The sequence below is a fragment of the Cydia pomonella genome, chromosome 4 (genome assembly GCF_033807575.1).
Source record: "Cydia pomonella isolate Wapato2018A chromosome 4, ilCydPomo1, whole genome shotgun sequence".
Classification (NCBI taxonomy): domain Eukaryota; kingdom Metazoa; phylum Arthropoda; class Insecta; order Lepidoptera; family Tortricidae; genus Cydia; species Cydia pomonella.
Genome location: NC_084706.1, coordinates 27,971,527 through 27,998,342, shown reverse-complemented (window position 1 = coordinate 27,998,342; position 26,816 = coordinate 27,971,527). Strand labels below are relative to the sequence as shown.

Below are 26,816 nucleotides of genomic sequence, written 5' to 3'. Positions count from 1 at the left end.
TCTTTCGGTAGAAAATTCGCACGCACGCACGCACAAAGCTGTAATGCTAATTTAATTTAATAGCTTGATTTAAACTTTATGTACTTCCTTAAAAATGTTTTAGTTGTTCCTTTTTCTAAATTTTATGCTGTTTTACTTTGTCTTAACCTGATTATAGTTGATCATGAATATCTTAACTTGTTACTGTAATTTTTTATTTTTTTATTTATTAAATTTCTAAACATTAAATTAATCGCAGAGTTTCATATTTCTTAACTGCTAAGCCAAAGATGGCTTGTTTACAGCCAGAGTTCGGACTAATGCACTATTTAGTTATGTTATAAATGTTATAATATTGTACACATGTTACATTAATATTATTCTAAAGTTATCCTTTATAAAATATGTTCATGGTTATTAGATGATAACAAGTATTTTTTATATCTTTAGTTGATTCAGGATTGGTTAGGTATAAATCTTGTAAATGTTTCGGAAGGCTGTTTAGTATTTTTGGAAGCAAGTAATAGTTGGTTCTCATACCGTACACATTTTTTCACCTAAGCAGTTTCCGTTGCCTATGGACGCCTGCAACTCCAGAGGAGCTGCATGCGCCTTGCCGACCCTAACCCTCCGCACCCTCGTTGAGCTCTGTCAACCTTACTCACCGGCAGGAACACAATATGTCACTACTTGGATCATGTCAAATTTCATATTATTTCATAAGTCTTGACTTGTTATTGAAGTAGATTGGCAGCGGTTGTTCAGATATTTTTGACTACGAGCGTACACTCAATTTCTTCTTAAATCTTTGAAAGCGTAAACGTAAAATACTTTGTCACGCTACGTTACTACGAGCTACGCCACATGCAGCGTGCGACGTATAAAGTTACGTTACATGTGACGTTCAAGACTGTGGGGTGTATAATTGTTTCCGTGGAAAGATGAAACGTCTCCCGCCCTAAATACCGCTACTAAAACGCTTATAGTTGCGGTACAAAATGTAAGCGATAGCGGGACCGGTATACCTATTTATTTTTCCGAAATTTTTGTTTGGCCCAGGGGATGACTGGTAGATGCCTCAAGGCATTAAGTCTACCTATTCTACGTTTTACTTGTATTTGGCCAATAAATAAATAAATTTAAAATAAATAAATTAAACTGCTCCGGGGGCATTCCAAACTAATTCGCATGACTTCAGTTAGAATGGCATATAGACATAAGGTCGCCAACCTCCGGGATGGAGAAGGCACTTAAAGAAGAAGAAGAAGAAGGGGGCATTCCATGAGAATATCGCTTACGTAACGGTTTTGGCTTATATACCCATTAGTGTTTGCATTTGCACGACGGAACTGAATGGGAAGATCCGCGGATCCAGATCTGGGATCATTTCATACATTTCTGATCCGGATTGCAAACCCCAATACCATTTATTTAACAAATATATAACCAGACCCAATTTAACTTTCTCAGCATGTTCAGAAGTATTAGAAGAATGGCCTTTCGTAAGCGACGTTCTCGTAGAATGGCTTGACCTCTCTAAGTTTGTGCACTTATTCCCTATGCACTAAACCGAAAGCTTAAATGTAAAATATTTTGTCACGATACGTAACTACGCCGTGTGCAGAATCGTGCGACGTATAATAGTTTTTTGTGCAGTATTTTGTGGGTATGGTTCTTAAAATTTAAGGGCCGAAGTTACAAAACGAAACGAATTTGAGTTTTGTAAAGGGCCTGTTTTACAAAACTTTAAGACCTAATTATAATTTTTCTAAGACGGGAGCAAACACTTAAAATTATAAATAAAATCGAAGTAAATATTGGTTTGAATATCTTAGCCTTTGAAAAAAAAACAGCAGAATATTGTATGAATATTCCTAAGAACACTGCTTTTAGAATCCCATTTGGGGCGTATTTACCCAAGGGCCAAGGGGGCCATGGCCCGTGGTGGTAGGATGCGAAAGGCTGGCCCCACGTTTCCAGAAGACGCCGAATAAAATATGCATTTGTGCTTATTATATGGGGCGGCCCAGACCCATTGGCCCAGGGCGCCAAATATTGAAATACACCTCTGGATCCAATACAAGATGGCAGAACTTCTTATGATGTTGATTTCGATATCACTGGCAGTCATTATTATCGACAAATAAAAGCACAAAAAGTTACGTTACTTGTGACATTCGAGACTGGGGTGTGTGAATGTTTACTGCAACGAGGTAAAGTCTCCCGCCCCAAATATCGCTACTAAAACGCTTATAAACGTGGCCCGATTTGTAGGAAATAGCGGCAACATTTTGTTATAGTTAAATGTGGTAAAAACTTGATTTAGGCTTAAAAATTGATACCTAAAAATAATTCAGCCTATACACGTCTCACTGTTGGGCAAAGGCCTTCTTTTATAAAGTCTGCTAAGAAATTCTATGGTCTATGTAAAGTCCCCAACCAGCATTAGGCCAACGTGAAAACTATATAGCCCAAACCCTCTCACATATGAAAGGAGTAGGTAATGCCTGCTTAATATGTAATAAATTTTTGGTCATGGGTCTAGTTGTTTTTTTTTTCTGTAATAAGACTTCGTCGTCAGTTTCGAAGATGCTCTTGGAACAAGTAAAATAACTCACGTTGAGCGTCACTATTGAGCGGTTTTGTACTAATGAAATTACGAATACTCATCTTTTAATTTATTTTCGTTCCTTGGCCGAGGCCAGATTCGAACCGATGATTAGCTTTCGCGGTTAATGCCATAACCCATCCCAATTAAATAGTAAGTTCAGCATTCTTCTTCTTCCAGTGCCGTCTCCTACTGGAGGACCATAAAGACTTTAGATCACCTTTAGATTTAAATAATATTCGAGATTTTTGAAACGTGAGTTACGTTACCGTCCGGGTGATTTTTTTTCCTTGTTCAGTTCAGTGTAAGTTCAGTATAATATGCCAAAATTTAAATTAAGTTTTGGTTTAAAAATAAAATTAGTAACATTTAAACTAAACAGGCAATAATCCTATAGCTTGTACCACACCCAAAACGCTTAAAGAGCACGTTTGAAGGCTTCACATTGTCTGCGAGATGCAAACGGCTCAAGAGAAGACGCACATAACACTCCAACACTAAACATCGTATGTGCTATACAAAGTATTCTACCGATACGACATTTTGTCGTTAATAACGTTTAACAACAAAAGATCGTATCTCCATACAAAGTTGGAGAATGATATGACTGTATGGTTTTCGGGTGAAAAGATAGCAAAATAAAAGCCTTCGTCGTGTTTACAGTTCATTTACACGCATTCGGGCGTGAGATCGATCGTATGTAGAGGTTTATTATATTATGCTCCTTTGCGTATAATATAAAGCTTTGGAGATTCTTCTTCCTCGCGTTGTCCCGGCATTTGCCACGGCTCATGGGAGCCTGGGGTCCGCTTGACAACTAATCCCAAGATTTGGCGTAGGCACTAGTTTTTACGAAAGCGACTGCCATCAGACCTTCCAACCCAGAGGATAAACTAGGCCTTGTTGGGATTAGTCCGGTTTCCTCACGATGTTTTCCTTCACCGAAAAGCGACTGGTAAATATCAAATGATATTTCGTACATAAGTTCCGAAAAACTCATTGGTACGAGCCGGGGTTTGAACCCGCGACCTCCGGATTGCAAGTCGCACGCTCTTACCGCTAGGCCACCAGCGCTTATAATAATATAATATAAAGCTTTGGAGATTAAAGGTTACATACCAATTGCGACAGATTGGTTGCATTGCGTTGCTCTAAGAAATGTCATCCAGAACATTAACATTGAAATTGATAATTCCTACAGATATGCAGGCAAATCTTATAATCTCTGCATATACAAGGTGTTTAATACCTGTAATAATTTACGGGGTGAATATGTAGGTCATACTGAGCAACTTTTACTATGGGTCAATCGCGGAAATCGCGAAAAAAAAATAAGTTTCCCATACAAAATGTGAAGTAAGACCGCCAAAATGTATGAACACACAGTAATTTTTTTTTTTCGCGATTTTGGAGTTGGTCCCATAGTGAAAGTTGCTCAGTATGAACTATCTTTTATACCTTTAAACGAGCAATTCTTGTATATGTATATATATATTTCTGTGATCTCGGAAACGGCTCTAACGATTTCGCTGAAATTTGGTATATGGGGGTTTTTGGGGGTATACAATCGATGTAGATTATTTGGGAAAACGCGTGTTTTCGAGTTTTCATGCGTTTTTCTTTCGACGCAGAATATGGTCGCTAATTTCGTGTTGCCGGCCACTGTCCGTCTGGTCCAGCGGGTTAAGACGCGGACGGATAGAAACGAGTGTTACGGGTTCGAATCTCACCCGGTGACTAACTTTTTTATATGTTTAAGTTTATATATAATTTTTTAATTTTTATTGTTTTAGACAAGTTTAATTTAGTGAAAAAAATTAGTTAAGATTATTACCTATACACCACCATATTACAATAAATAGTTATAACCGAGCAAAGCTCGGTCGCCCAGGTACTAATATATTATCCTCCCCGTGAATGATTGCAGGTGACTAAATAAACACTAGGGTATTTATTACAGGTATTATATCGAGTCTAGCTCTTAAAATTCTGTTATTTTTTTGTGGTATTTAGTTATAAGCCATTTTCATAATTGGTTATCTACCATGCACATACATACATAGTACATTACGATGCAAGTGCGAAAAATAGGAAATTCGCAACGAGTGGAGATAAATTAAAACACGAACGAAGGGTGTGTTTTAAATCGACACGTTTTTTTTTTTTTATGGAGGATAGGCCGGCGTTTGACCACGATCACACCTGATGGTAAGTGATCATGCGGTCTACGGTGGAACACGCTTACCTATGAGATACCTATTTACTCTAGCCTTGAAGAGATTCAGATTGTACTCATACGGAAACACAGACTCGGGCAGGGCATTCCACTCCTTGACAGTTCGCATAAGGAATGTTGAAGCGAAACGCTTCGTGCGTATTTGTGGAATACCTACCATGAAGCGATGCCGAAGTGCCGATTGTCTGGTAGTCCGATGGTGAAATGGGGACGGAGGAATAAGGTTGTGCAATTCCTCAGCACACTCTCCGAAATGTATCCTATAAAAGATCGTTAGGCTGGCAACCTTGCGACGATGCTCCAGACTTTGAAGTCGAGCATTCGTCAGATCGTCGTCATTAATAATTCTCTTGGCCCTCTCACGCGTGTTGTAAAGGTCACTACCCATTAGGCCAGACTCTGGCCTCATGGGTAGACCTTGCCGATGATCCTGGTAAGGGCATTTATTTGTGTGATAAACACATATATTTGTTCCTCAGTCATGGGTGTTTTCTATGTATATATATAAGTATGATTTATCAAAAAAACGCTGGTGGCCTAGCGGTAAGAGCGTGCGACTTTCATTTCGGAGGTCGCCGGTTCAAACCCCGGCTCGTACCAATGAGTTTTTAGGAACTTATGTACGAAATATCATTGATATTTACCAGTCGCTTTTCGGTGAAGGAAAGCATCATGAGGAAACCGGACTAATCCCAACAAGGCCTAGTTTACCCTCGGAGTTGGAAGGTCAGATGGCAGTCGCTTTCGTAAAAACTAGTGCCTACGCCAATTCTGGGGATTAGTTGTCAAGCGGACCCCAGGCTCCCATGAGCCGTGGCGAAAATGCCGGGACAACGCGAGGAAGAAGAAAAAAAATAAGTATGCATTTATCTACATACGTATGAATGTCGTCTGCGTAGTACCTACCACTCGTCCTATTACAAGCCTTGCTTAGTTTGGGGCTAAGTCGATCTGTATTAGATGTCCCCTAATATTTATTTCTTTATTTGAGACGTAGGTGTAAAACTTGTACTACAAAGGTTAAATTTATTTAAATAATAATCATGTTTTCCTTGTTCCAGACTAAACTACTTCTTCTCCGGCCTGTCCCCCTGGTACTGGCACGTCACCAACGCATTTCTCCACTGCGTCAGTTGCACGCTAGTCGCGCGCGCGAGCGCGACAATCGCACGACTGCGTCGACCGTTCGCGGCGCTCGCTGGGCTATTGTTCGCGCTGCACCCTGTTCATAGTGAAGCGGTGAGTTTTGTAACTTTTTAAAGATAAGTAATAATTATATTGAAGTATTACAAAAGACACAAAAGCTCACTAAAAGAGCGATTAATTTTCACTAAGTAGGTATATCTGTTTTATCCTAACTCGCTATTATACTGCGAGCAATAGTGCTATCTCTGTTACTCTTTGATGTATGTGAGAAGAGCATATAACAATTAGAGCGCGTTGCATTTTCACTTTATATTTTTAATAATATTTATAACATAGTAGCAATAATGAGTTTAAAGAAAGAAACATTCTCAAAGTGTTAGCTATCCCTCTTCCCCTGGTACTGGCACGTCACCAACGCATTTCTCCACTGCGTTAGTTGCACGCTACTCGCGCGTGCGAGCGCGACAATCGCACGACTGCGTCGACCGTTCGCGGCGCTCGCTAGGCTATTGTTCGCGCTGCACCCTGTTCATAGTGAAGCGGTGAGTTTTGTAACTTTTTTAAGATAAGTAATAATTATATTGAAGTATTACAAAAGACACAAAAGCTCACTAAAAGAGCGATTAATTTTCACCAAGTAGGTATATCTGTTTTATCCTAACTCGCTATTATACTGCGAGCCCCTATAGATTACATTTTTTTTTTATACTGAGACGTACAAAAAATTAAAATGAAAAAAATATGATATCCAGGCTTCCGTGCGCGGACTTCCTTCTCGCTCACGCTTAGTCTAAGTGAAATTGAGAGAATAACACAAACTTACTGCGCCTTAAATCATTCGTTTCACATTCTACATAATATAAAATAAATAAATAAATATTATAGGACATTATTACACAAATTGACTAAGTCCCACAGTAAACTCAATAAGGCTTGTGTTGAGGGTACTTAGACAACGATATATATAATATATAAATATCTATAAATACTTAAATACATAGAAAACACCCATGACTCAGGAACAGATATCCATGCTCATCACACAAATACATGCCCTTACCAGGATTTGAACCCGGGACCATCAGCTTTGTAGGCAGGGTCACTACCCACTAGGCCAAACAGGTCGTCATAACTTATCAATACTTGAATGTTTTGAATAGCGTTTAATATAATAGGAGCAGTTTCAGCGAGCTGTATAGGTTATAGGCATTACAAACGGCTTTGTGTTCTAACAATGGCCTTAAGTGGTGTTCATAATTTATTAGAATAAACGTATAAGGCCGCGGGCCAGGATCATATTATAGTAAGTTATCGCCTCCCGACTGATACTTTGTCAGATGATGGTTCAGATGCTGTTTTAATTTTAAAAACTGTCAGATGGGTGTATCACGGTGGAAAGACCGTCAGCTATTAACATGAACATGTAAAAAGTGGTAACACTTTAAGTCCGCAAAGTATGCGTAATGTGTAAATTGCGTAACCCGTTTATTTGAAACATCTGATGGAACTGCATGCAAAGTTTCATGATTCTGTTTTACTATCAAAATGTAAAGCGCTTATTTTTTACATGTTCACGTGACCAGCTGACGTTCTTACCACCGCGATACAAGCGGCTGGCGATTTTTTAAATATCGGTGTCTGCCATTCCTCATCCCACCAACGGAGCGGCAGCTGACGTCCACGAGGGTTCATCATACATAGCCATTAACCATTATACGAGTTTTCGTCCGGGAGGCGATTGGTAATGGAAATCTGTTCTTGTCTCGCGGTCTATATGTTTCATGAGATTACCGTATCCGCGTCGGTCTGCACGCGATACTACATTTTTAGGGTTCTGTAGTCAATTTTGCCATTGTCCGTCTGTCCGTACGTCCGTGGCTTTGCTCCGTGATCGTTGGTGCTAGAAAGCTGCAATTTGTCATGGATACATACCTAAATCATTCGTCGCTGAATAAGTCTTTTAAAACGAATACGGGGAATATTTTCGGAAAATATAATCTCGTAAAAAAAAAATGTGTCCTCTAATTTTTTAACCATAGGTCCAAAACATATGAAAACATCTTGAAATAAAAACTTAGCAAGTACTTTCGATGAAAACTATAGCGAACATGATCGTACAAGCCGTTTATGAATTATTCCCTAATGAGGAAGTGACATTATATACTCCGCCATCGTGATATGAGACGTTCCTATAATTGTAACGTAGAGTTTTACAGTCTCCTATTTCTAAATAGGTATCCGATATCCAGCCCGGGTGTCCCAGATAGTGTCGGTCGATATCGCAGGTTGGGACAGGCCGGGATTGGAATAGTCTGTGACCTAGGTAATTCAGCCGATAGTGTCCTGGGTACATATTGCACAGATACTGCATTTGGAAGGGTTTACTAAGAACGCGAGAACCTCACATAGGTTTAATAACGGAACGAAAGACCTCTACGGAATTTCTATGGAACTTTTATACATCGCCGCGGCTGACGAGTCTGTGCTTGCGGGTCTTTATAAACAATGTATCATTGAATGGATCCCTCCCCCTTAAAAGTGAGTAAAATCTCCCCTCGTTTCAAAGGGAAGGGAAAAAGAGAAAACATTGACTCCTACAGACCTGTCTCTATTATACCGGCGGTAGCAAAAGTGATCGAAAACGGCCTTAGTTACGCTTAACTTGAGTTTTTGACAGGAACCGATGCCCTGTCCGAGCGTCAATATCGCGCCAGCCGCTCGACATCTTCGCTGACGCGCGAGCTAGTGCGCCGTGTAATGGACGCTCGCGAATGTTGCCAGCGTCGCAGTGTTGTACTGCGACTTATCGAAAGCTTTCGATGTAGCTGACCACGGCGATCTCGCTATTAAACTACGCCATTATGGCATCGAAGGCAAAGCTCACCTTACTAGAAAACTATATGTTCCAACACCCGTAACCCTTAACCCCGCGGTTTGGGTGTAAAACCCCACAATTAGAGCGTAATTACAATACAAACGCAAGCGACCCGACAACACAAACAGCAAGAACAAATACTTGTTAACACAAACAACACGTTCAGATTTCTTGAGGCGAGGGTGAACTTTCCGTAGCTTGAAGCAAATAGTGACGGCCTGAGTGGCCAAATGATAGATATCTATCTAGATAACCATTTATTCGCTTGCAACAATACACACATAAAAAAAAAAAGAACAAAAAGCATCAATAAAAGGTAAGATTTGCTGAGTGCGTTGCAGCAAAACAAAAGGGTTCTGGCTCAGTGATACGCTCCACTCTTTCGGGTGAAGCACTGATAATTCTACTAGAAGCCAGATCACGAACAGATTATTGATGTACTAAAAATATAAATGTACGAAAATAATTTCTCGATTTTCATAGTAAAAGTTGATGATGAGTTGTTGTGGTTGGTGCCATAGTAAAAGTTGCTCGGTATGACCTATATAGGTATATTCAGCCCGTAAATTATTGCAGATGACTAAAAAACAGCCTGTAGTGAAATCATTGAATATCTTTTTTTTTGTAAAATTATTATTTAAATACTTTATTCGGGCAAAATTGGGTTCCTTTACGTTAGACAGTTTTTCCAACCCCTACTTTCAACGAATGGCAACATTGATAACGGGGTTAGTTTGGTAATCAGTGAGGTTGGTATACACCGTGGGTCAATTAAACCCGACAGATTTCAAAGGTGTATTCTTGACCGCATTTAGATACTAAAATGTCATACAATGTTTTCTGAAATCGTGCTTGTTTTAGAGATAATGACAATTTCTGTGTATGTATATATTATTTTTTCATCACACTTTCACGAAAATATCTTATTTCATGCAGATATCTGCGGGACAATGGCCTATATTGATCACATTTGAATTATAGCTTATTTTTTTAAATTGTCACTAATTCATATGAACTAAGTAGTTATATAAATAAATGAAAATTATTTTTGAAATAGTGATGTTTGTAAATATTTTTTGTTGATGTTTATATATATTTAATTTGATTAATTTTAAGCCGTTTTAAATATTTTTACACAATTTTCAATCATGGCTGAATGGCGGATGTGTCTGTACCTTCAATGCCAAAGCAGTTAAAGAATGACAAAATGGCGGACGAATGATTGAAATGTCACCGAATTATTTCGCTTAAAATTTAGATTTGTTCTTCGCAAGTGTGATGAAAAACATTGTATAAATAAATAAATAAATAAATATTATAGGACATTATTACACAAATTGACTAAGTCCCACAGTAAGCTCAATAAGGCTTGTGTTGAGGGTACTTAGACAACGATATATATAATTTATAAATACTTAAATACATAAAAAACACCCATGACTCAGGAACAAATATCCATGCTCATCACACGAATAAATACCCTTACCAGGATTTGAACCCGGGACCATCAGCGTCGTAGGCAGGGTCACTACCCACTAGGCCAGATCGGTCGTCAAAATTGTATTTAATGATTGTATGTAATGTAACTCCGAGGGTTAGAATATTGCAAACTGGGGTCTTTAATTCCATCAGTGTTTTAATTACCCCCCTTGTAGCGGAATATACTATTTCTTTACTTGTCTCCGATGACTACCTATATTGTCAGTAAATACAGTAAATAATGTATTTCGGTCCACTGAAAATACCCACTCGTACAAGACATAATAAAACTGTCTGAAAACTATGAAAAATGGAACCGCATCGCACTGACAAGATTGCACTAGAGCAGGAGCCCGATTCTGTTGAAACAATTAGTTACGGTTTTGATTAAGGCTCGGAACCGGTTTTAAAAATAACGGTGAATACCGATTTATTTCGGCTGTACACCGAACTTTCATAAGAACGAGAACGTCTTAAGAACTTTATTGTTACCTTAATGGTTTATTCGACGAGCAACGAAATAGCGCGGCTAATCTGGTGTTGTGCCGAGTAAACAAAGACACCGACATAGGTCTAAACCGGTTAATCCGTGAAGAACTTTATGAAAATGTACTCCTAAAAACCGGATAAAAAATAACGGTTTTAGGAACAAAACGGAAATTTAAAGGTACATAATAAAGGTTTAATTCTCTGGTTTTGATGTTATTTTCATACGCTCACGTGATAGGTGCATATGAAATGAAGTGAAAGTCGAGCGTGAGCGCGCGAATGACCAAAATGATCGTCAGCGTCGTATCAAAACCTGTACCAAGTTGTGAAATCAGGATTGGGCTCTTGACAAGGTTCCTTACAATGATATTCCGATTGTTCCTCTGTCCCAGAGCACAATGCCAAGGATTTGAGTATCCATTAAAAATAATAAATGCTTCTTGTTTATTGTGCTACGAATATTCCTATATGTCTCTTTGAAGGCTTCACATACAATGGAATATCTTCTATATCAAGTTTTCCTGCTTGACGTCATTATTATGACTTTTATAATATTTTTTTTTTTTTTTTTTAAATTTATTTAGAAAACAAACAGCCTTTTACAAATATATTTAAAATAAATGAACTAAAAATAGGCCTAAAGTTTCCTACATTACTAAGAAACTATTACATAGAAATGTAAATTACGCAATATTTGTTTATCATTAGGTATTTGTTTTTGATAATCTTAAAAAAAATGCCAAGCGAATGTACTCTACGGAATCTAAAGACACACAAAATATTATTGCAAGTTTTGCACATGAATGAACTCTAAAGCATATTCTCCATTTACTTATGTATTACTTCGTAAAGACAGGCCTTACGGGCACCAAGAATGGGGCCAGCACAGCGATGTCACGCACGAATGCGAGCCAATCGTTCAGTCCAAGGCAACTAGTTTTGCGACCAATCGCGGCTGCGTGATGCGAACTCATCAAGCAATCGCGGTGTGGTATTATTTTATTTTATTTATTAGGAGAACAAACAGAGTAAAATGTAAATAAGGTTCTATTAAAACTAACTTACACATAAAACATGCATTTTCCTCCACGACAGCCCTCACCGAGATACACAGTCGAATTCAATTTACTTGTTCTAATTATGGTATGAATATCTATTTCCTATTGGCACAAATTATTGCATATTGGTAAACAAAAACAAACAATTTATAGCATCTTATTCCACAGAGAAACGGGAATGTTCGGTCGGAATAATATGAATTGGCCTATCTTTACTTTTGAAATCTTTAATATTATCTATTAAACAAAATGATAATGTAATTAAAAACACGGTGAAAGCGCTAGATTTTGGTGCTGCCATTCCCTTACGAATCTTTTTATATATGTATATGACGACCAGTTTGGCTTAGTGGGTAGTAACCCTGCCTACGAAGCTGATGGTCCGGGGTTCATCTCCTGATAAGGGCATTTACTCGTATTCGTGTGATGACCATGGATATTTGTTCCTGATTCATGGGTGTTTTTGTATTTAAGTATTTATATATCTAAAGAATTTTAGTATTTTATGGTTTTATTTTTTTATCATAGTTTTTTTTGTGTAATTTGACATTTAGAGACAGTATACATCTCTAATAAAGTATTTATTATTTCATAGATTCGATATTTGTAATTGTTTTTTTTTTTTTTTTTAATTTATTGTTTGTAAAAATGGACATGTAAAAGTGCCCCTGTGGCCTATTTGCTGAATAAATGTTTGATATTTGATATATATTATATATATTAGACGACCGGTTTGGCCTAGTGGGTAGTAACCCTGCCTACAAAGCTGATGGTCCCGGGTTCAAATCCTGGTAAGGGCATTTATTCGTGTGATGAGCATGGATATTTGTTCCTGAGTCATGGGTGTTTTCTATGTATTTAAGTATTTATAAATATATTTATATATTATATGTATCGTTGTCTAAGTACCCTCAACACAAGCCTTATTGAGCTTACTGTGGGACTTAGTCAATTTGTGTAATAATGTCCTATAATATTTATTTATATTAAAGAATTGCTCGTTTAACGTTATAAAATATTGTTACGCAATTTGATGTATTTTAACTACAGTGTGCCCTTTATTATAAGAATTAGGCCCTTTTAAAAAAATGTGTGGTACTTGGTTTCCAGTCCTAAATCGGTAATTTGCATCTCGTTGGTCATGTTTCAAATTCGACACATCTTTAGCGCGATCATCTCGGAGGTTGCGCCATCTCTTGACTGCATCGTGAGTCACAAAGGTCTAAACATACTGGTCATGTACACAGTTGAAGTTACTTATGAAAGCAAAACAATCTGTTATGTTATGAATGCACAGCTTGTACAAAATGCACTGAATTATTCATAGCCTAGCTGCTAGGTCATCTGTTAACGTCTGTCGCTGTGTTCGGAGCACTTTACTTGTCAAATATCTTGTTATTATACTAGTGTACTTGTTTACGAAAAAATAAAAATAAAAATATATTTTTGGTACAAGCTTATTTCGCTGACACACACAACTAAAAATCACCTAAACACAATTAGGTTGCGTTGTTTTATCACAGAGTTCCCAGGGCCACCTCCTGTCTGCATCATCAGATCAGCTCGATAGTACCATAATACTCGTAGCAGATCAGCTCGATAGTACCATAAATTTCAGCCCAATCGGAAACCGGAAAGTGGGTCAGATTTAGCTTCCAAGATTTGATACACACAGTAAACATATAATAGGGTTGTTTCCATCTACAAATCTTAGGGCAGAATTGTATCCCAATAAATTCTTTTGGATTATAAGAACATGTTAAACTACTTTTAGGGGACCTGTAATGACCATATTTTTGTTAATATTGAATTTAAAATATCTTTTGGCACACATCACGTGACCAAACTCGAAACGTCATTGAAGATTCTGATGACGTCACAACTCTCGGATTGACACTGTTGACAGTTCGGCGATAAACAACAAATGACAAATGTCAGTTGACGGTTCGTATCTTCTACGTGTGTATGTAGTTATGTGTCAAACCGTAAACTGTGACGTCACACAATTTTCAAAGAGCGTTTTGGGCGCGAAAGCATCTGTCAAAATATATTTTGTTAATTTAACATATTTAAATCCGTTTTTAGTATAAAAGTTGAATTTTAGGGCAACTTTTAGTTAATATAGAACGTAATACAAGCGTTTCAAAAATTTGGAAACAACCCTATTATACTAACAGGGCAAGTCAAATAAAAGCTTGTAATGAGTAAAGCCCCACAATAAACTTCATAAGGTTTTAAAAATAATCTTCTGTCAAATATAACAAACCGTTGATAATCGTTTGTCCTTATCCGTAATTTTGACATTTCTGTATGCTAGAACGAAACAAAATTTAACAAAGGGCTTGCACATTTTTATGAGGGGGTCAGCATTTCTGTCAATACCTAATTTTTAAGCGTCTATAGGCCACGATGCCCTCCATTACCGTACTCTTTTTTGCCACCCTCGTGATGAAAAGTAACACTTTCCAACATCTCGGCACGTTCCCCGTAATGCCTTTGAGTAATCACAGCCTGGCTCAGCTTGGGACGTGATTCGAAGCTTTATTTTTATTGATTGATATTTGGGCCGACTTTTATTTTTGTTGTCAGTTTTTTTCTGACTTTCACTGGCTTAAAGAGCTTCATTTTGGGTAGAATAAATATAAAAATACTAATTTGAGACAAAAAAAAATATGTATTTTTTGTTGAGTTGCAAAACTAGGAGATTTTTACGTATTCCTAACTCAGTAGAAGATAATATTAATAGGGTGTAGATGAAAGTGCGCTTATTATGTATGAACAGTAAGCTGGAAAGATAACTGATCCGCCTGTTTCTTTGCAGTCTGTTATCTATGCAGCTTACTGTACATCCTACTATCTACCAAATTTTATAGCAATATTACAAAAACAATCTCGACCACAAAATAAAAGTCGGCGCATTTCGGGCAAAACAATAATTTCATACAATAAGAATGATAAACAGAGTATTTTTGTTCATCTTATTACAAGTTTTCATGAATACACCTAATATTTAATTAGGTAAAGGTAAGTTTATAATATTATTATAGTACGAGTATACAGAAAAGGGACCACTTTCTCATCAGACAAAAGCTACACATAAAGCCTTTTACACACCTCATTTTGATGAAGGCCAGCAGAGCCATACATTTTTAATTTAGCACTTAGTTATTTGCCCGTATTTCCCCCGTTTCTCGGCCTTTGAGTAATCCCGGGGAAGCACGCGCGCGTACGTGACGAAACAACTGTTGTTTCTATTTTTAAAGAACATGCCTTATTTTGTTATAACTAAAGAACTTGACGAAGGCATTTGATTGGATTTATCGTGAGGTTTTAGTAAGAAAATTAACACAAACGAATAAAAACCAAAATTTAGATTTTGTTTTGTCATATTTTCAGATATAATACAGTTTAAAAATAGGTAAAAAAAATTGGGTATTTTCAGATATATTACTAGTTTAAAAATAGGTAAAAAAAATTGGGTCCTAAGTTACAGTCAGAGTGTACCTCAAGGTTCAATACTTTGACTACTACAGTTTTTCATCTGCATGAATGTCCGTTTTCCTCGGCCTTAGAGTAATACTGGTTGGGAGGTACGTAGGCAGATGTGACGAAACACTGTTGTTTCTATTTTTAAATCGGAAAGTGGCTTATTATGTCATAACTAAATAATTAATTCGTCGAAGGCTTTTGATTGTGTTGAGTGTGAGAATTAATTAATAAAATAAAAACAATGGAAAAATAAACTATGTTTTAACCTTGTTTTGTTGTATTTTTTCGTATATCTAAATTTGATAAAGTTTACAATTGGGTTACATGTCATTTTTGGAGAGTGCCTCTAGGTTCAACACTAAGACCTTATTTGTTTTTTATGTCCCTGAAATTTCTACTAATTCCTTTTATTACCATTATTTTATAATAGGAAACAGTTACGCACAAGCAAAGTCATAGGTAATAGTCACTAATTTCAATGACATTATATTATGATTGGAACGTTTGTGCATAGCTCCTTCCAATTATCTTTTATAGCCATTCAGTTTTCTGCTGAGTTATGTAGTTCTTTTTGTGTTAGTGGAAGCCTCAATTTCCCGAGCTTTCCTCTTTTGAGTAACGAGGACGTGACAAAGCACCCTCTGTTTGTTGTTTCTATTTTTAAACCAGGACGTGTCTTATTATACCATGACTTGGCAATGAAGGACACGTAGATCGCCTTCCGCAGCTTAACTGTGGAAGGATCTTGATGGATCGATCGACGACAATCAAATAAACAAAACAGGGTTTTTTAGTCCTTAAGTATATTTTTGGGGTGCTTTCGACTTTGGGGCTTTCTTTTATTTCTGTAAAAGTTAACTCGAATTGAAATGCCAATGTGAATAGCAATACTTAATCCGCTGCAACACACGCGTATCCGTTTTGACCGAATCTTGACTCAAAAATTTCCGCCACAAACCGAGTGAAAACCAATCAAAGTTAAAGCCACCCGGAACCGATGTATAAGTCCTATTCCAAATCCAATACCGCAGCATCTGTTCGCGGTCTCAGTTGGTGTCCCGATAAGGACAGCTTGTAGATTATTTGTAGAAGGTCTGTAACTTTAATCATGATAGAATATAGAGAATTCAAGCCACATCGTCATATCATTTCATAAATCATTTATTTCATGGTAAAATTTTAATTACGTTATAAAGAATCGCCTCCTTAAAGTAAAACATCTGCATAAAAATATGATGTTACAGAGGGTCATCTACAAAAAAGACCACATGTTTGCTATATGATAAAGGATTTTTGTCATTTAGCGTTCATTTACACTAGACATTTTGTAGCGATTTTGTATTGAATTAAACAACCATATTAGATAAAACATAAAAAAAAATCTACGTCGGTAGTAAACATGCATACGGCCCGCCTGATGGTAAGCAGTCTCTGTAGCCTATGGACGCCTGCAACTCCAGAGGTGTTGCACGCGCGTTGCCGACCCTAATACTGCACCCTCGTTGAGCTCTGGCAACCTTACTCACCGACAAGAACACAACACTATGAGTAGATTCTAGTATCATTTGGCTGCGGTTTTCTGTAAAATAGATGTACTTTCCCAGTAAAGTTGGGCTCTGCTCTAGATCTGGAATGACATCCACTGGCTGTGCTCTACTACACAACGCGAGATGATATTCAATAGTGCTCATACCTCTCTTAAAGTTGACCACTCATTTATTTTATTGTAGGTAAATTTTAGTTTTAATATATTTAACAGCGCCTTACCTATAAATGATTACCTAAATGCAATGCTATCTCCTATCCTATGGCCTTTGTACTAAATCATTTGCAACTGTCCTTAACCAATGAATCAAAGAAAAGTGTAAAAATATAGTAAGAAAGCGCCTGTTTAGACAAAACTGTAAGTATTGGTATCTAACTTAAAATTGTTAATACAAGTCAAAATATATGTAAAACAAGACAATTCGGATTCCAATACCGCTACAAGCTGCACGCGGCGCCGGCTGGCCGACCAATCACGACAGCTTATTGATTTGTGGACACTCGCATACTAAAGCTACAAAGTGTTAAAATGGCTTAAAAAGAGGGAATTTATTTCTAAATTTTTCGAGGGACTCAAAATACATTTGCCATAGGTTTTGGTTTGTAAGCGGATAGGGAATTAAAACCTTAATATAAGTAATATTTACGAGGATAAATAGATATTTTATTATTCATAATAGATAGTTTTTAAAATTTTACATTCCCGTAAAGTCCATGTTCTAGTCAAAAAAAAAATACTGTTCAAAGTTGATAAATCTGACAGATTATAAATGTAAAACGTTGTAAGAAAGTATCTGTTTTGACTAAATTGTCAATTTATCTAACTTAAAACAGGTAAGACACCCAAAATAGACGTATAACAAGACGATTCCCATTCCAATACCGCAACAAGCTGCATGCGGCGCCGGCTTGCCGACCAAACACAACAGCTTACAGATTTGTGTACACTCACGCTCTCAAGTTACTGTTTTAAAACGTATAACATAGTAAAGTAACTCATAAAATGTTGGCGACAGAGTTTAAAACTTAATCATTCCAAATCGATAGCTGTGACTAGAACCGACCCATAAGGACAAGGCTGAGTAATAGTAAAAAAGAGCAAAAATAAATACACACACACATGTAACATTGTAACAGCTTTTAACGACCGTAACGAAACAACAATCAATAATTGTGTTCACTGACAAATTCAAAAAAAAAATGTGAACATGAACTTAATAATATGCAAGATGGCGCATTGATACTTTGTTAACGTTTATTATGTTTATAACCTTGATTGATTAATGAAATCAACTACATGATCCTGCACATGTTAAATTAGATAAAATAAGCACAGCACTTATTGTTGTTACCTTCTCTGTGCTAACGCGTTTCATAACGTTCCAGATAAATTAATAGCGAACAGTATCCAACACACCTAAATTCGTCAATTCTATCACAGATCAGATATATATTTACTTTATGATTCTATCTAGCGCTTTCGAGCGCGTCTGTACGCCATAAAACATCAGATGGCCGCAGCTCGTCACGTATTAAATTAGTTCCGATTTTCCGGATCGGATCTGAACTTTGGAATTCCGGCTCGGTTGAATATCCAGCTCTTGAAATTTTCAATTCTTTTGAATTCTTGCTTTATACGCATAGAGTATTTAAAATAAAAGTCAACTGGTGTTGCCACCATGTTTCGCCTTTAATTCCATTTTATTCAATTTCTACAAAAAAAATACCACGTCAGTGGCAAACAAGCATACGGCCCGCCTGATGGTAAGCAGTCACCGTGCGCGCTGCCGATCCTTTAAAAACCTGTCTCAACACTCCTTATTTGAAGAAACCCATACTGTAGACCCTCGGGAAAACCTCGGCAGAAAGCTCATCCCACAGCAGGAGCGTCCGCGGGAAGAAATTCCTCTTAAACCGCACAGTGCGTGACCATTTAGGCTCTAGGGTATGAGGATGAACACCCTGCCGACGGCGAGCGGTGCGGTGATAGAAAGTGGCCGTTGGCATCATGTCAAACAATTCTTCAGAGCACAGCCAATTGTACAATTTCTGTTTCTGTTTCTACCATTTCTTGCATCATTGAATATTTTTGTAATATTCCCCTGAAAGTCGCAAAATATATTCGGATGCAGTCACGAACAAAAGTTAATTAATACTGTGAAATTGTGGTCGTTAATACCAACAAAACTTTACCTAATAACTTGTATCCGGTAACCCAGCTCGTTAACATGATAAAGCAGTATTTATTCGAGTTAATTAACGCTATCTATCGCTATCTCGCAAAATGTTTGAAAACTTTACCACACTTTACTACAACTACACATTTTCTGTAAAACACTTTCTTTAGACTTAAATCGACCGGGATATGGACCGTGATTATTTTTTGCATTATCTACACAACTTTGACACCCACCCGCTATCTTCAGTTACCCGTGAACAAGATGGAAACGTCAAACTTCTATAACATTATGACAAAAACACATTTATGTAAATATGAAAATCGTTGCAGACTTGTTTTTTTTATGATAGAGGAGGCAAACGAGCAGACGGATCACCTGATGGTAAGCGATTACCGCCGCCCAGGGACACCTGCAACACCAGAGGGGTTGTTAGTGCGTTGTCGGCATTTAAGACGGGAGCACGCTCTATTCTTGAAGGTTTGAAGGTGGTATCAGTCCGGAAATACCGCAGGCGACAGTTCATTCCACAGTTTAGCTATGCGAGGCAGGAAGTTCCTGGAGAAACGAACAGTTGAGGACTGCCAACCAGGATGGAAATGTCTTGGTCTGACTGTAACTTTTAAGTACTGACATTATTTTTAAGAATGAACTGACAATACTAAAATCACCGTTATCTTCATTCAATAAATGAAATTGAAACATTTGTGTTAAGGTCTAGTTCTGATGATGGATTCCATGAGGTCCAACTCCGCAAATCTTGATGGCTTCAGATGCAGACCTTAAAACTTGAAATTTACCCAAAGCGGAAAAATGTTCAATGATATGACATTTTGGCCAGACAGGAACGAATCATGCAAAATGCTGCATCACTCGTAAAAAAAACTAAAAATGGAGAAGTAAAATTGATCTTTCAAAAAAAAATAAAACCGACTTAAAAAGGACGAAATAAAAAATCACCCATTTTATATTGCGCTATAGTTTGTTTTTTTGTTTGCATCCAATTCATTTTTGTTAAAAACACTGGTTTGAAAGTAAGTCACAAAAAATATGTGACAATTATAATTACAATTGTTTCGTTTTTGAATAATTTTCAATTAAAAGACATGTGAAGTCAACATTTTGTTTACGTTTTTTCTTATGCTAATAATAACAATTCAGCCTAAATACGTCCCACTGCTGGGCACAGGCCTCCTCTCATGCGCGAGAGGGCTCGGGCTATAGTCCCCACGCTAGCCCAATACGGATTGGGGACTTCACATACACCTTTGAATTTCTTCGCAGATGCATGCAGGTTTCCTCACGATGTTTTCCTTCACCGAAAAGCTAGTGGTAAATATCAAATGATATTTCGTACATAAGTTCCGAAAAACTCATACTCTAAAACTCTTATGCTAAAAAAACAATAATTTACGGGATGGATATATACGTCACACTGAGCCACGTTCACTATGGGACCAACTCCTAAATCGCGATAAAAAATTACTCTCCCATAGAAAATGTCAAGGTCAGACAGCCAAATGTATGAAACAGCCAATTTTTTCTCGAGATTTTGGTGTTGGACCCATAGTAAAAGTTGCTCAATATTACCTATATATTCGTCCCCTAAATAAACAGCCTGTATAGCAACTGATACGTTTGAAGTCGCCAAGCCAAATATGAAGTTACAATTTTGGTTTCTCATCGGACTACACCAGGATTGGCATTCTGGTTGACGGCGTGTCGAAGCATTAAATATTTGGCGTGGCACCGACTTCAAACGTAGCAGTTGCTATCACATATAAAACAGGATGTGTTTTTTTAATTTTTTTTATTTTTTTTATTATAGGACATTATTACACAATTATTACATTATTTTATCCATTTTAAAGTTGGTTTTACTTTACTTATCATGCATTAAGCGCGCGGTTGTTTGTGATAGTCGCAGCGTTGAACGCATGCGATCACGGAATGTATTTATTATATTTTATTTTATTTCCCACACTTACAACTATTTTTACAGGTACTAAACCTTTTTTTTTATACTACGTCGGTGGCAAACAAGCATACGGCCCGCCTGATGGTAAGCAGTATCCGTAGCCTATGTACGCCTGCAACTCCAGAGGAGTTACATGCGCGTTGCCGACCCTAACCACCTCCCCCCCTCGTTAAGCTCTGGCAACCTTACTCACCGGCAGGAACACAACACTATGAGTAGGGTCTAGTGTTATTTGGCTGCGGTTTTCTGTAAGGTGGAGGTACTTCCCCAGTTGGGCTCTGCTCTAGATCTGGAATGACATCCTAACCTAAGACAATAGTGACTACTTAATATATAAAAATACAATTTAAAGTATATCATCACATCTATAAGATAATATATACAATGCTGCCTTTGTAGAGAAAATGACAATGCGCTTACCGCGTGGAACAGTATACGGTCATTACTCATTCGATTATCTGATCTAGCGGTGGTGGCCGAATGGATACGGCGTCCGATTTTCAATCCAGAGGTCGCGGTTCAAATCCTTGCTAATACCAATGAGTTTGTCGGAACTTATATACTTACGAAATATTATTTGATATTTACCACTAGGAAGTACCAATGAGTTTTTCGGAACTTATGTACGAAATGACTGTCATTTGATATTTACCAGTCGCTTTTCGGCGAAGGAAAACATCATGAAGAAACCGGACTAATTAATCCCAATAAGGCCTAGTTTACCTACTGGGTTGGAAGGTCAGATGGCACTCGCTTTCGTAAAAACTAGTACCTACGCGAATTTTGAGGATTAGTTGTCGAGCGGACCCCAGGCGCGGAGGATGCGAGGAAGAAGATTTACCACTAGCTTTTCGGTGAAGAAAAACATCGTGAGGAAACCTGCGACTGTAGCACGATCACATTTTTATCACTTGTCACTATGCCTGTCACTTTCGCACTTACATACTTGTTAGAACGTGACAAGTGATACAATTGTGACCATGCTACAGCCGCTGCATACATCTGCGAAGAAATACAAAGGTGTATGTGAAGCCCCCAATCCGCATTGGGCTAGCGTGGGGACTGTAGCTCAAGCCCTCCCGCGCATGACAGAAGACCTAATATGCCCAGCAGTGGTGAAATATGCGGCGTTAGGAGTAGTAATTGATGCTTAGAAAGTCGGTTCAATACTAACTGCTTTATAAGATAAGATAAGATAAGATAAGAAGAATTTATTAGCACAAAATGAACATAAAGAACGTATACAGGGTTTATATAGTAGTCGTCTACGTGCTAGGTGTATTGACATTTGGTTGACATGTAACAAATGCATAAATAATTCAATCAGGTCGACCTTTGCATACGTTGAAACTCTTCCTCATGCCTACACTACAGTGGGACGTATATAGGCTGAATTATTATACCTACTATTATGATTAAACACCATCAGAATTAAAATGGGTGTGCGACAAACGCATCGCGTTTGACGCTGCGTTTATCGCATAAAACAAACGCGCGCTTTAGCCCCCTCTTAATACCAACAAAACTTTACCTAATAACTTATCTAACTCATTAGCATGATAAAGCGGGCTGTATTTATTCGAGTTAATTATCGCTATCTATCGCCATCGCAGATAGCGGCGGTGCAACGTAATTTACTGCTAGGCTGAGAGCCGACGATGAGATAGAGAGAGTCGTCAAGCACACAGTTTGTTATTAACACCGTAACTTATGTAAATGCCCAAAATGAATTGAGTACTTATAATTTTTCAGAATTTTCAACTTTGTGTCCGACCCACACCGGTTTATTGCCGAAACCGAGACTAAATCCGAAGAGTCAGTATTACTCTAGTTTCTAAAACCGAACCTTCGACCGAAAAATGATTTTTAGGCCAAAACATGCAAAAACAAAACTTCGGTCAGACACTACCGAAAATACAAACTTGTATGTTTCGGCACAGCCAAAAGGTACGGCAGGTTTATATCCAAAATCAAACTGTCGGCCGAAATATCTTTTGTACAGTCGAGTACACAGATATCTTTACAACCCAACATTTCAAATATATGTCAACGCGACCTTAAAGTCAGTGTCATAGAGGCGTGTAAATATATTATTGGCATGTTGGCTTGTAAAGATATTGGTGACGTCGACTGTACCTGTCGAAACCGAACTTCAGTCAGAGATATTAGTAACCGTCAAACCGTCAATTAAGTATAAAATAAATATGTGTATCATACATAAATAAAAATAATATTTTGTCACTTAGGAAGGAAAGAGGGCTTTGCCCAGCAAAGGGACACTAAAACCGGCTAGGAAAGAAGAAAAAAAAATGGGAATACAACAGATTGTAGCATATTACTGTGTTCTTAAATGCCCTTATGTACGAGTCACGGCTGTAGATTACAATACCTTTTATCTACGAACATAAACTTGGGCGGGATAACCCTTGGCATATTTATAATATTATAAATAATGAGCGGAATTCTTCATAGCAAAAATCAAACTGTCAGAGGGATTGACCTAACTGTTTTATCGACTTATCGATGTTACGGAATAATATCGCATTAGGTATCCATAATCAACTTAAAAGATTATTCTGTAACATTTGACCTCTTTGATAAGCAACTTGCATCTCCGTATTAAAGTAAATCATGTCAGCGTCACATATGTCATTTATGTCACTTGAGTTTTCATGAGTGATTTCCGTGCCATGTTACTAAAATGGTTAATCCTAAAAGAAAACAATAAAAAAATGGATACAGAAAGATTCTTATTTCAGTTTCAAAGAAGATTCTTCCACAATATATTGCTCTAAATGTTACGTTCATTTACATCATAAAAGTATTTTCTGTTTTATTCTTTACTATTATACCAAAATACAGTGGCGGTCAGCTAATTAAGGACACCGTTAATTTGTTTGTATGTATATCCAAAAGCCTGATTTCATTACTTTAACTTTGTTTCGTTAAGTGACAAATATTTATCGATAAGTCGATAAAACAGTTAGGTCAATCCCTCTGACAGTTTGATTTTTGCTATGAAGAATTCCGCTCATTGATTATAAATTAGCATTTTTATTAGCAGGTTTTCAAATAAAATAGCTTTATAAGTATATATAATAATCTTCAAATATTTAACGAACTAATTTAAAAAGGCACCACTTTTTTTATTTGTATTTTTTTGTCATTGATTTTCAAAACCTCGAGCTCGTATTACTCAATGACTCAGTGTGTCCTTCTTACTAACTCATCAATATAAAAAACGCCGCAAAGCGTTCCATTCATACTTTATTACTACCTTTTTAAGTAAATGAAACTGTTATCAGTCCATCGAAAATTTGAATAGTTAAAATACGACAACGTTCCCAATTTCGCTATCGGCTCTTGCACTATTCGTATTTACAGCCTGCGGCTATATCGTCGGTGCCTTAATTAAGCCTTCTGCTCAACAGCGCCCCCTTTCTGATAGCATGTGGATCTTAAATATATTAACTATACGCCATGGTATATCTACAGCGTTTTCTTAACCTCTCGTGTGCCGGGATAGTTTTTTAAATAATATTATAATAGTTTCCTCGTACGCCGATTCGCGTTCCGGTATTTGAGGGCTTAACTCTACTCCCTCCCACAACTAAAAACAGTAAGTTTGTTTTTTAAATTTAAATACACTAGAATTTAATTCGCCTGGAACTGAGAATTTGCATTCGCCGAAAACTACCGCGCACCCTCAGGTTTTCAGGTTTGATTTCCAACTCGAACAGACCAGTGATACCCATTAATATTTTATATGCATCCTAAACGCCCAGTTTATCACATCCACCACAATTGATCAGACAACAATCCACACCTAACCTACCTATAATATAATATAAATTATTTATTCACGACCAACTTGGATCATTTTGTGTTAGTGTCAATTTTTATCTTAACGCTAATGTTAGTAAATAATACATATGTATTTAATTATAGCAAACTATATACTATACTTGTTATACCTTTAAACGAGCAATTCTTGTATATATATATATATATATATATATATATTTCAGCGGATTCAAGGAATAAATAAGCGGATTCAAGAAAATCCGCCTAGGTACTCACTTATTCACTATGTACACACACCACCATGTAACATCATGATGTAGCCATAGCCACGCAAAAGCGTTAACCAGTATAACAAGAACTCTCACAATTAGCTTTTTTATGGTCTTCTAGCTCCATAATTCCTTGGTTGAGCCTGCTCATAATTTCATGACTATAAAATAATGCCCTCAACTACACTTTTGCCTGATTTTACTTAAATTAGAACATATTTACCAAAGTTATTGCCAAATAAACTATCCTCTGATGGTTTGGGTTTAAAACATCGAAATCGCTTCGCTTTGCTTGCTCGTTCGGTTCGAGTATGTACATTTGTAGATTATATTGTATATTTGCTTTATTGTATGTAAAATATTTATATCGGCTTTTCTATGAGATATTTGTTTATGATATAGAAGGCGAACGCGATGATGAATCGCTTCATGCCATACCACAAACCAGCTCATAAAGGCATTAAAAACTGATGAAATAATTGCATTTTATTCGCAAGGTTTGCAAAGTGGGGCGAGGCCAACTTGGTCGGATTCAACGCCACCAAAACCCAGGCGTGTCTTTTCACCGCAAAACGGAGCCCGTTCACCTTGGCTCCCACTTTCCGAAATGTGTCCCTTCCCGTGACTAACACTTTAGAGCTTCTTGGTCTAAGTTTAAAATCGAACTTAAACTTCGGGTTGACTATTGAGTCCAGGGCTAAAACTGCTGCCAAAAAACTTGGTGTCCTATTTAAGGTGAGGCGGTATTTCACGCCGAAACAGCTTCTCTCCCTATACCAGGCACAGGTCCGCTCGAGCATGGAATACTGCTGCCACCTATGGGACGGTTCCGCCAAATATCAGCTGGCGGCCCTGGACTCGATAGAGCGCCGGGCTCATAGACTTTTTGGCGATGACCCATCTATCAAGTCAAAATTACAGAGCCTTGAGCATCGCCGTCGAGTCGCTAGCCTATCGGTGTTCTATCGGATACATTTCGGGGAGTGTGCACAGGAACTGCACGATCTGATCCCACCTTCCCCTTTCCATCATCGGACGTCCAGGGGTGGGGAGCGAATGCACCCGTTCGTGGTACACATTCCATTTGTTCGCACTAAACGGTTTGCCTCCTCTTTTTTGTTACGGACGGCTAAAGAATGGAATGCGCTCCCGCCCTCTGTATTCCCTGATAAATATGACCTCGGTCTCTTTAAAGCAAGAGTGAATAGGCTACTACTGAATCGGTGAGCTCCATCTTAGGCCCTGTCTTCACTTTCCATCAGGTGTGACTAGAGCCAATCGCCGATCAGTTTTTAATAAAAAAAAAAAAAAAAAAAGTCATTTGATACAAGGTGTGTACATACGCATACGACGCGTCACTGCGATTCCGTATCGTGACCGTTTTTAAAGCTGCGGTCTGGTCGCACCTTTAATTAATAATAATTTTACAGGCAGCGAATTTAAGATTTTCAGTAAATTATACATACAAAGTAATAATAGTATGGAGAAGCATCTAAAGTTTGATAAAGATAGACGGGTGTATTTTAATTTGTAGGTGTCACATGCGTGTTATTACTAGACCGGTAACATAAATACTTCACATTATATTTGTATTCATAAAGCAAATTTAAATATAGCGAGGCACGCGGTTTTCCCCAAAACAAGTAGCATAATTTCTTATCTATATAATTTTCATTAATATATT

General features: G+C 37.5%; 1 protein-coding gene across 2 annotated transcripts in view; it reads left to right on the top strand.

The window, feature by feature from the left end:
• LOC133517388 (protein O-mannosyl-transferase TMTC1-like) overlaps nucleotides 1-26,816 on the top strand; it is a 385,685-nt gene that overhangs the window by 182,487 nt on the left and 176,382 nt on the right. For both annotated transcript variants that reach the window (XR_009799368.1, XM_061850690.1), the window contains exon 2: nucleotides 5,885-6,062. Coding sequence is in view for 1 of the 2 variants with exons in the window: in XM_061850690.1 (XP_061706674.1) it covers nucleotides 5,885-6,062 (178 nt within the window). In the remaining variant the exon portion in view is untranslated. The remainder of the gene's footprint in view (nucleotides 1-5,884; nucleotides 6,063-26,816) is intronic.